Genomic DNA, 12,404 nt, shown 5'->3' on the forward strand with positions numbered 1-12,404 from the left:
AAAAATATTTATGAAGCCATAACATGTTTAATAATGTTATTATAATATATACTGTGTGCTATAAAATAATAAGACAAAATTTAAATGTATGGATTCTTTATTTAATTGCTTTCAAACAACTGTTCTATTTTCCATTTTGAAATTCATATATAAATTTATTGACATCTAATTAGCTTTGTATGTGTAAGAATCTACTGCATGTAACGTCATTAATATTATTGTTATCAATATTTATAAAGGCAAAACATATTTAATAAGTGTTATTGTAGTTATTTGCTACAAAATAATAGGACAAAATTTAAATGTATTAAGACTTTATTTAATTGCTTTAAAACAACTTTTATCTTTTCAAATTAAAATTGTATATAAATTTGTAAATGTGTGTGCATTGAAGTTATTATGATCCGTGTTTATTGAACAAATTTGGTTAAATTATTTCATTCTTATTAAAAATAAATTTATTCTTATCTATATTCATAATTTCAGATATATTAATTATTAGGATAAAAAATTAAAGTTAATAGGTGTTTTAAAATAATAAAGAGTCATTTAAAATTAAAATAATTTGATAATATAAATATAATTTCTTAAACTCGTTTCATTATTTAAAACACTTGTTTTCTTTATGAAAACTTTTTTTTTTAGTTCTCTACCTTTTCTAACTTTTTAGTTATCTCTTTGACGATCAAGAGGTGTCTGAACATCTACAGTAGCAAAGTCTACGTTTCTATTTGATTAGTTTCTAGTTTTGAGCAAGTAATTTTATAGTTTTAAGCAAGTAAGTTTCTACTCTTTTTTCCTTTTGATGTTTCGTTCCTAAAATCTCTAGTTTAGGGGTGACACGTGTGTCATCCACTTTTTTTTTTCTTGTTCCTTGTTGATTAGTGGTCTTGAGAACTCACTTCGATTTCAATTCTATGGGTTGTAGGTGTTTCTAGAGTTCCTTGTTTTTGAAGCAAATGTTGGGCGTTCTTAAAGTTATGTAATTCTCTTTAAGGTAAGGGGAGCTAGTAATCTTTCTTATTGTTATTTCAAATTCATGAGTTTAGTTAGATTATGTTCAATTTGGTTAAACTATAAATTTGCATGCTAATGTGTATATTGTGATTGTAATGGTTTCAAATAGTTAATTAATTACTTGTTGTTGTGATGAATCTAGTTGGAATGAATCTTGATTGTGATTTGTGGTTGTGCTTATGAAGTGAGTAATGATATTGGATTAAGAAGTTGAGCAAGAGAAAGTTAAGCTAGGTTGTCAGTCAAATTTTGGTCTAAAACTGGGGTTTCACTCGGTGAGTTTTTGAAATAATGGTCCAAATGAAAATGGGGTGATTTAGGAACTATTTTATGGTTAATTGAAACTTGATTGGGTGATAATGTGCAAAGAATTGATTTAGAAATGTTAAGAAAGTGATAGATGGTGTCTTGAATTGGATTTTGATGCATTGTAGAGGTTTTGGATGGTGAGATTGTGACTTAGAGGTTCTGTGTAAAAATGAAAGTTTTTTGTAGAGTATTGATAAGTTATTTATGACTTATTAGAGTCCCTAAGTTGGTAAAAAACGAGCTAAAATTTGTAAAATTGAATATTGGTCTCTAAATTTCTAACTTGTTGTTATTGTGTTGTGAAGTTGTAGTAGAAATAAGGAACAATGATGAAGAGAAATGGAGAAAATGAAGGTGATGGGAAGTCTGTTGATGTAATAAAGAAATGGTGTAATAAAGAAATGGAGTCAAGTGATAAAAACGAATGAAGGTGGATGTTAAGTTGTTTGTTGGAGGTGAAAGAAATGGTGGTAAAAATGGATGTGAAGCATAAACAATGATGGAGATGGAGTTGTTGTGATTTCTTAGCGCAGTAACGATGTGAAATTAAATTTTTTAATAAAAGGTACGGGAATATCACAATTTAGGGAGGTAAAGGAAGAAAAAGGGAAGTGAGAAAGAAATTCCCATGTGCATGTTGTTAAATTGTGGAGTTTATGGACTTAAAGCCCATATACTTTTTTTGTGTATTCTAGAATACGTTATTTGGGAGACAGTTTCTTTCTACACCTCTGCAGTCCAAATTAAACTGGATTTTTAAATTTAGTGCACAACTTGGATCAAACTGAATTTTGTAATTTGATGTATAATTAAATCAAATTTTGTAATTTGGTGTAGGATCAAACCAGATTTTGTAATCCGGTGCACAATCCAGATCAAACTAGATTTTGTAATTTGATACCAAATCAAATTGAATTTCGTAATTTGGTACAGATTAAACCGGATTTTAATCCAGTGCAAAATCAAACCGAATTTTGTAATGTGGTGGATGATCAAACCGGATTTTGTAATCTAATGTACATCCCGGAAAAAACCAAATTTTGTAATCCGGTGCAGAATCAAACTAAATTTTGTAATCAAGAAGAGATGGATCCGGATTGATGGTTATGCGTGTTCCAACACCCTCGAGAACTTGTTAATGGGCACCACGGTGTGTTTAAGAAGGTTGGTGATGGCTTTGCCGACGAGTTTATTGCATTTGATAGCTCTGTCACGAGGCTGAAGTTGCCACCGGAGGGAGGATGAGAGGTTGGCAGGACCCTTCTCCTGGATTTGGTGGTTAAGCAAGACGCTGAACGAAAAGGTTAGCACAGTATTTCATATTTTTTTTAAATACATTCTATTCAATCGAACCTGTAGATGATGAACTCAACATTGTTCAATACATATATAAGGTAAAAATATGATGTTGTAAAAAAGGGAAAAAAATGATAGAGTTCTATACTAGAAAATGAGACATTCTAGAGTTACTATGTATTCATTGGATTCCAATTTAAGATACTAATATGACCATGAGAGAAAAATATACTTTCATAATTTTGAACTTATTATTTAAATTATAGAATAGAGAAGATGATATTGTATGGAGGATTATTATAGTTTCAAATATATAAAGAAATACTGCTTAGAAAAAAAAAATAAAGACAGAATAAGATTACTACTAAAAGATTGAAAATATGTATTTTCTTTTTTATATATATTTTTTTATATTCACTGTTGTAAGTTTTTCTTTTAAAAAAAAATAGGAAATCTTTTAAATTTTATACAGTTATGAAGTAATTTTAAATCTTTTGAATTCTGACTACGTAAATTTATTAAAATCTCAACTACCAAACTTTACTTGTAATTTTTAAGTTATGAAAATACATACAGTTGGTAAAAATAGTAAGTGCATCGTTTAGGAAAGAAAAAAATAGATATATTGATATTGAGAAAAAAAAATTATACTAATTTACTTTAACTTTTAAGCTATATTTAGTGTTTTCTTAAGCTTACTACTATTATTAAAAAATGATTTATTTACTATAGTGATGCAATTTAGTTTTTAGATTTATAAAAAAATTTAAAAAATATGAATTTATATTTAAAATTATGAATTTTAAAAAATTAACAAAACTTTATTATAAAGAAGACGTGCTTGATGATATAATTTTTTTAAATAAAAAAGTATCAAATTAACATAATTTCTAATTCAAATACATTAAAAAAAAAGTCGATAACATGAAATAAAATCGTATCGGCTTAACATAATTTATTCCAATTCAATTTTTTTTTATGTTATCATTTTAGTAAATTTGATTATAATAGAAGAACCTCAAAACAGTTGCAGAAAGAGTGATGATAGTGGTTATTTTATTTTTACTATGTTTGGAATCTGATTAATAAGAAAGTTCTAACTTCTCGGGGCGTTTGTTAGAGCTTTTAACTCAACCGTATCATTCTATCAAGGTTTAATCATTCACTAAGTCTCTATTTTCGCATGGAATCTCAATTTCGTTCCTTTCTTTATGAAAATATCAATTGGGTCCCAATTTTATGAAAATTGCAACAAATGGATCCTTTCCGTTAAATAGTGTCAAACGGCGTTACAGTGTGTTTGATGTGGCACGCTGTTGTGGACTTGTTATCTGACGTGGTTGATTCAAGCAGGAGCAGTGGGGCACGTGGAAATTGAATATTTTATAAGTAAAAAGAAAAAAATTGTTTTAAACGAAATTGGGGATTGAGGTTTCGTGCAGATCGAATTAGGGATTCTTCTCAGTACTTCTAGGGTTCGGTTCGTCCAAAGTTGATTTCATTTCAGAAAATTGGGGTATCAATTTGGGTATTTAGGGTTGAATCGAGGTTGACCTTCAGAGAGTGTGCAGTTGTCGTCCTCATCGGAGTTGTGGGACCTTCTTCAGTTGCAATCTGGAGTGGCCAGGTCAGTAAAAGTTTGGTTTTGTTAGAAACCTTTATCTTGCGATGTTGGGTGGTGGTCCCCGTCTATGTATTGTGTTTTATTTTTTATTGCAATGTTGTGGTCCCCTTGGTCGGATTGTGTTCCATTTTTTATTGCAATGTTGTGGTCCCCCCATGCCCCCCATGTTTAAAGTGATAATTTTCTGTGTGTGTGAGTGTGTTTTGGTTACGGTTTTAATACATGTTTTGTCGTGAATTGATTATATTATAGGTGTATAAATACTTATATATAGTGTTTTGCATCATGGAAGAGGATATTGAGGTTGTCTTTCACCATGGAGGGAAATTAGTTAACAATGGGAAGCTTAAGTATGAAGGGGGGGAGACATCTAGGTTTATGTTTGACCCAGATGTTTGGAGTTATTTCGTGATTGTTAGTGTAGTGAAGTCTTTGGGATACGATGGGCTTAAAGATATGTGGTACTCTGTAGGAGGAGCTTCAATTTTGGATGATAAGTTAGAGCCTCTGTGTGATGACACCGGTGCCATGCATATGGTTAATTTAGCTAAACTGAATGGTGAGGTCCATGTGTTTTTGATACACCCTGTTTCTGAACCCGAAGTCATACATATGCTGGAATATGTTGGTAATGATGAAGGAGAAGTTGAAGAGAGGGGTGAAGAAGTGGAAGTTGAGGCTGTAATGGAGGAAGAGGTTGATGGACTTCAACAAGTTGAGGAAGTTGGTGGTGATGGTGAAGAAGTGGAAGTTGAGGCTGTTATGGAGGAAGAGGATGTTAGAGTTGAACAAGTTGGTTGTGTGTTGGAAGAGATGGGTGAACAAGTGGAAGTTGAGGCTGTTATGGAGGAAGAGGTTGTTGAAGTTGAACAAGTTGGTTGTGTGTTGGAAGAGATGGGTGAACAAGTTGAAGTTGAGGCTGTTATGGAGGAAGAGGTTGTTGGAGTTGAACAAGTTCAGGAAGTTGGTGGGGATGGTGAAGAAGTGGAAGTTGAGGCTGTTATGGAGGAAAAGGTTGATGGTGATGGTGAACATGAAGGTGTAGAACAGAATGAAGTTGAAGCAGATGTGGAAATTCGAAGTTGGAATTCCTCTTTTGAGAATGGTAGTGGTGATGGAAATAATGAGTGGTTGGAGGGGCTTGTTGATATCAATGTTGGTTGTGATATAGATGATGATATACATGCAGACTTCGAGGGAAATGTGGAAGTGGAAGTCCAAAGTATGTCAAATGACTCTAGTGGACCATTAATTAGTGGAGCAGAAAGTATGTCAAGTGTTGGTTGTGATAGAGGTTTATCAGATGATGAGTGGGAATCTGAACAATTAATTAGTGGAGCAGAAAGTGACTCTAGTGGACCATGTTCTAGTGTAGAGGGTTATGGGAGTTTTCCAACATTTGTGTTGCCAAAAAGTATGGTTGACTTTAAGTGGGAAGTTGGGATATATTTTGCTGAAAAGCAAGACATTTTGGAGGCTATAAAAGATTATGCGTTGGATAATGGAAGAAATATACACTTTGTTAAGAATGATAAACAAAGAATCAGGTTGAAGTGTGTGGGTGCAAAAGGTAAATGCCCTTGGAAGTTATATTTTGGTTATATGAAGGCAGTGAAAACATGGCAGTTGAGAACAATGGTGGACAACCATACCTGTAGTAGGGAGTTCAACCTTAAATTAATTGATGCCAAGTGGTTGAGCAAAAAGATACAGAAAACTATTAGAGATAATCCTACAGTTAAGGGTGTGGATATAAGGGAAAAAATTCAAAGGAAATGGAGTTGGTGGCCAAAAATCCTGGGTCAACAGTGAAACTAAAGGTTGAGGATGTGGGGGGTAAAGTCATTTTCAAGAGATTCTATGTATGTTTAAAGGCTTGCAAAGACAGTTTTATGTCATGCAGGCCAATTATTGGTTTAGATGGAGCATTTTTGAAAGGTAAGTACGGTGGTGAGTTGTTAACAGCTGTGGGCCGAGATGGGAATGAGCAGATGTTGCCAATTGCATACTGTGTTGTTGAAGTTGAGAACAAGGAGTCATGGAAGTGGTTCCTGGAACTGTTGGTAGATGACCTTGGAGGGGCTGAAATTTGTTCCACATTTACCTTTATATCAGACCAGCAGAAGGTAATATTAATTTGTACATTTTAATTTGAGGTTGTTAAGTATTTGTTGCCTGTATTCATTACTTGTATATTGTTTGCAGGGTCTACTTCATGCAATAGATGAATTGCTTCCTAGAGTTGATCAAAGGTTTTGTGTGAGGCATATGTATGCCAACTTCAAGAAGAAATACCCTGGTAAAAACCTGAAGCGTTTAATGTGGAGGGCAGCTACAGCCACACATCCACAAACATAGGAGATGGAAATGAGAAACATAAGAGCAGTAAACGAAGATGCTTATAAGCATTTGATTGCCATCCCTCCAAGGTTAGTCTTCAAAAGTATAACATAATTCCTTATTCATATAATGTTAATAATAATTCTATTATTTGTTGTAGGTATTGGTCAAGATCAAGGTTCATTGAAAGAGCTAAATCTGACACCTTAGTAAACAATATGAGTGAGGGCTTCAACAGTGTCCTCGTTTCTGCCAGGAGTAAACCCATCATTACGATGTTGGAGACGATACGGCTTTACCTCATGCAAAGATGGGCAAAGAACATGTCAAGCATATCATCATTTACTGGATCCATCTGTCCCAAGATTCTATCCAGATTTAGAAAGGAATGTCATTTAACTCAAAATTGGATTCCTAGGTAAATTTCAGTAATCACTTCTATGTTATATATTAATTTACTACTGTGCCTAATAATTATTGTTGTCTTCTTGTACACAGTTGGTCAGGCAACAAGCTATTCGAAGTTCGTCACATGTCTAACAATGGAGATAAGTTTGTAGTCAACCTAGATGAGTCCTCATGCACATGCAGAACTTAGATGATGACTGGAATCCCCTATTGTCATTCATTGGCTGCAATGAAGTTCCTCAACATTGATGGAGAACAATTTATTGAGTCTTGCTACATGAAGTCCAAATATGAGGAGACATATTCAACAATCATATATCCCTTAAATGGAGCCAACATGTGGAACATTACTCCATATCCTGATGTGTCTCCACCACACAAAAGAGTAATGCATGGACGACCAAAGAGAAAACGAAGGCTAGAGCAATGGGAAATGAGGAAGGATGAATCAAGAATGACCAAATCTGGCTTGCAAAAGAGATGTGGCATATGTAGAGAACATGGCCATAACAGAACTCGTTGCCCATCAGCAACCCAACCAGGAACTGTGCCCAGTACATCAGCAACCCAAGCAACTCCATCCACTCAACAATCTGAAATATTTTGTACATCAGCACATCAACCCAGTACATCAGCACATCACTCTGGGAATCAACCGTAGTAGACAGTAGGAATTAAATTTTGTAATATTTTTTGTCTACAAAACAATATGTAGAAAAGCAGTAGATGCTGCAAATTTGTAATATTTCTGGTATTGCAGTTGATAACTGATGGAACTTCATGTTGATAACTGATGTAATATTCTGGTCTGTATGACAGCACTTTTATGTACTACTTCAGCTTAATTAAATTTCAGCAGATATGCTTCATTTGGTTCCATTTATCTGTTGTGTGCATTGATGTTATGTTGATATTAAAGAACTGTTTTGCTGTGCATTGATGTACTACTTCAGCTTAATTAAAGAACTGTTTTGCTGTGGGCATGACTCAGAAATAACAACACATTCTACTATTATACAGTGCTTCAGATTAATGAAGGTGATGATATTGGCCCTGTGTGAATATGGAGTATCCAGCAATAAGGATGATGGTGTTGGCTGTATAGTAAGGTGCTTGGGTCACCCTGGGTGTTAGTGATGAATGAAGAAGCTAAGGACCGAAGATAGTGGGTTCACGTGCCCTCTTCTGATGAGTGATGTCCCTGCTGGAGGTGGGAATCTTCAATGGCGGACGCTCGGTCAATACGGGAAATGGACGACCGTTCACAAAAATGACCGAACGCTCGGACCGAACGTTCACAAGGTAGAACCTTTGATCCAGATCGAACACTAACGGTCTATAACACATATAAGGAACGAACGCCTAAAAGTTACTCGAGTCTGCCGAACGTTACAATCACTAGTATAACAAAACGCCAAAACCGAACGCTCACAAACACTACCACACAGACCGAACGCTTTAAGATTCAACCCAAATTAAAACCGAACGCTAGATACGGACGCTCGCTAACTGAGAAAACATGCAAAATCAAGAACGAGCGTCACATATATGACCAAAAATTACAAACAATACAAACTTTTATAGTCAAAATAACTTTGGTTCATTGCATTCTAAGTACATTCCATCATAAGTACAATGAAATCATGGTGATGGTGAACGAAAAAACACTATTGTAAGTACAATAATGTTCACCACAACAAGAACACAGACAATCTCTAACAGTACATTAAGCCTATTTCCCAATTTCTTCACAGAGCAGTCCAAATCACTTATAATCTTCCATCCACCTTCCATTGCTTCTCTGTTCAGTAAACACTCAGACTTGCCTTCACACTTTGCACTGGTTTCCGTTTCAATAACCCCATGATCTGCACACCATGTGAAATAATTGCAACCACCATCTTCACCACCATTCTGTACAACAAAACACCAATCAGGGCACCCTCGAACTGAAAATAAGAACAACGAAAAACCCAACAAAAAACCTTACCTTGAACTTAGGGCAGCCCCAAAATTGCTTGCCTCTGTTCTTGACTGTTCTTGCAGTTCTGATAACACATTTCATCCCACAATAGCACAACGGACTACCATTGCTGTTCTTAACTCCTCGAGCACCACCACAGACCACATTACTATCTTGCTTCCGCCACCCGCTGCATGACGAAGACGAGCAGGGATGCATCTTCAACCGCAACTTCGATTAAACCGTAGAAGTACTCAGAAGAATTCGATCTGCACGAAACCTCGATTCAACCCTAAATACCCAAATTGATACCCCAATTTTCTGAAATGAAATCAACTTTGGACGAACCGAACCCTAGAAGTACTGAGAAAAATCCTTAATTCGATCTGCACGAAACCTCAATCCTCAATTTCGTTTAAAACAATTATTTTCTTTTTACTTATAAAATATTCAATTTCCATGTGCCCCACTGCTCCTGCTTGAATCAACCACGTCAGATAACACGTCCACAACAGTGTGCCACGTCAAACACACCGTAACGCCGTTTGACACTATTTAACGGAAAGGATCCATTTGTTGCAATTTTCATAAAATTGGGACCCAATTGATATTTTCAGAAAGAAAGGGACGAAATTGAGATTCCATGCGAAAATAGGGACTTAGTGAATGATTAAACCTTCTATCAACATCTGAAACAGTACACCTCAAAAAACCACTCTAATACTTAAATCACATAAAAAATAAAATTATATAATAACTATACAATAACTAAATAACGTATACTTTAATATCATAACTTATTTCTATTATTTTAATACACACTTTTATATGCATATACATATCATATCAATTCTAACCTTACCCAGTTATTTAATAAATGACCGAAATATTGATCATTACGCAATCAATATTTTTTACTATAAAATAAATAATGTTTCGGTAGGGATGTAGGGACCAAGATACGAACCTAACAACCTTACTTTCTTCCTTCTCTGTATTGCTTTCACTATGTCGTCTTTCTCTCTTCTCCTAAGCTCTGAGTACGGTGGGCTGGGTACCTGCAAAGGCACTCCGACGCTCAAGTCAATAATGGTCTTTGTTAGAGCAACTGAATCTTTCTTAATTTTCTCTTAGGGGAAAAACGTACCTTTTTTCTGGTATGCTGTGTGTATTTAAAGGGGTAAAATAAACCGTTTACCTGAAATCTCGGGTGGTTACTGGAGTTGGCTATCTATAAGTTATAACTGCTAGATATTGAGTCAAGTACTTCCATGATTCACGGCGCTTGTTAGCCAATATGCGTAACTGTTTATTTGTAACCGCTAGATCACGATGTCGCATATTGTATGTCGATCATCATGCGTGTCGATCTGGGCGGACGACGTGTCGATTGTCGAGCCTCAACTGGTCGACAACGCCACATGGTCGTATGTTATTATAGTCGGTTGTCTAGTGGTCGACCACACTAAGTGGTCGGATGTCATTACGGGCATGAGAATGTCCTGCATTGGTTTAATTGTCGTCGGGTTATTGGTCGACAGTTGGAGGATTAGGTATCCTATAGTACAAATATATATCTATAAGAACCTCATATTATATGTTTATTTGTTTATAACCTCTTTTAGTCAACATGTTACATTTAATACAAGTGTTTTTACTTGATTTAATGGTCATTAAGACAATGAAAAATCTTAATCATTATTTTTCCAAATGTTTATGGTTTCAAAGTGTTAAACCATTCTAGTGGTCACCTCCTAATTTAGCTGTTGAAGATGTTTAAGGTTATCAATTAAATGCATTGACAATGTTTTCGAAGACAAGAAAGATGAGCGGATAGGATAGTTAGTTATTAAGTATGAATTGATTTAAAATTAATGAAAATATAAATTGTTTAAAATTCTTCTTTATTTGATGTTTAATTACTTCCCTAACAATCTTTACCTAAGTGACTGAGTAACTAATTAACTGCAAGAGATTATAAAATTTTAATGAATATATAACATAAACCTTGTTTTATATTATTATTTTCAATATTTTAATATCTTCTTACTTGAAAGATATTTAAATGAAAATATTTAAAATTTTAACACATTTAATATAATAATGAAAATATTTAAAATTCATTTAAGTAATTTAAATTTCTATAATTATAATGATTTGCTATAGAGAAATAATGTGAATAAATACTATCAGAAAGAATATTATTACTCAGACTTTGATACAGAAAGATATATATAGATATACATGAATAACAAAATGATGCAGACGTAACAGACTGCATATCAGATGCCCATGGATACATATGTATCCCTAACACGCCCTCCTTAAAATTAGGGGGAGGTTGTAATGCAGACACGCGAAAGTTTATCACGAAAAGCCAGGAAACGTAAGCAATGCTTCTTTGACTCAGTCAGTTTGATCTTGAAAAGTTATAGTGCCATCTGCTGTGAGTTTGGGTGACGAGACCATGTTGGCTTTCTGTAGAAGTTGTCGAACATATTTGGTTTGATTGAGAAGCAATGAGCCATAAGGATTCCAGTGAGCCTGAATACCAAGAAAGTAGTGGGGGCTGCCGAGATCTTTGAGCGAGAACGAATGACTTAAAGTAAGCATTATCAATTTGTAAGGTTTTGATTTTACAGTCAAATTGAACTGAGTTTGAGAGGAAAAAAAAGGTAACACTGATGAACTTTAGAGACATCACAAGAATCACAAAAAATAGAAACAACTTTAGCAGAGATGTTACAGTGATGCAGAATGCGTTTGATGGTTTTAAATGAATCGTGACCCATGCGAGCATGCCAGAGCTTAACAAGATCAGTCTTCTTAGAAATAGTGGAATGATACAGTGTGGGAGAAGACGTTGATGCTCGTTGAAAGTGGGAAAAACATATGCCGTCTTTAAGAATTCCTTTGAGGAGTCTCTCCTTGGTTTCTTTGGTTTTTGACAAAAAGATTACAAATTTTAAAAATATTAATCGTTCTAAAAATAAATTTAATTTCACAACCCTAAATAAAAAACACAAATTTATAAAATAAAATTCTAAACAATTTTTTTTTTTAATTTTCATTTTTTATTCATTAAGTTTACTTTTGTTATTTAATTTTATTTTTAAAATATTTAACTGATAAGAAATGGTAAATACTATGTTATATGTTTTTGCTGTCTTGTACTATAGAATAAGAATTCCTCTGTTTCCAAAACTTTATTCAACATCTATCGACTTTGAAGTTGAAAATGAACTTAGTACAAACAATAATCATTTTTTTCGTAAACCAAAACTTTTCTGTAACGTCCATCAACTCTCGGTTTGAAAGTGTGGATTTATTACTACCAAAAAAACAGAACTTGGTTAGGTATCTCAACAACATAGAGTACGTAGCATTTAATGAAGTCACCCAACTATAGACTATGAAAGTTGGTGTCCATAGCGTTGAGAAAAATAA

General features: G+C 34.1%; 1 protein-coding gene across 1 annotated transcript; it reads right to left on the reverse strand.

The window, feature by feature from the left end:
* Positions 1-8,635: 8,635 nt before the first annotated feature.
* Positions 8,636-9,217, reverse strand: LOC148206682 (uncharacterized). The gene is made up of 2 exons (XM_088116505.1): positions 8,985-9,217; positions 8,636-8,908 (listed from the first exon to the last, which is right to left on the reverse strand). The coding sequence occupies exons 1-2, from the start codon at positions 9,174-9,176 to the stop codon at positions 8,636-8,638; spliced, it is 465 nt and encodes a 154-aa protein (XP_087972631.1). The 5' UTR covers positions 9,177-9,217.
* Between the last annotated feature and the right edge of the window lie 3,187 nt (positions 9,218-12,404).

The sequence above is a fragment of the Vigna umbellata genome, chromosome 1, assembly GCF_029865625.1.
Source record: "Vigna umbellata cultivar VRB3 chromosome 1, Vumbellata_1.0, whole genome shotgun sequence".
In the NCBI taxonomy this organism is placed as follows: Eukaryota; Viridiplantae; Streptophyta; class Magnoliopsida; order Fabales; family Fabaceae; genus Vigna; species Vigna umbellata.

Coding starts and splice junctions, on each gene's coding strand:
- LOC148206682 (XM_088116505.1), bottom strand. CDS start 9,176: ATGCATCCCTGCTCGTCTTCGTCATGCAGCGGGTGGCGGAAGCAAGAT. Junction 8,909..8,984: donor GGGGCTGCCCTAAGTTCAAG/GTAAGGTTTTTT, acceptor TTTGTTGTACAG/AATGGTGGTGAAGATGGTGG.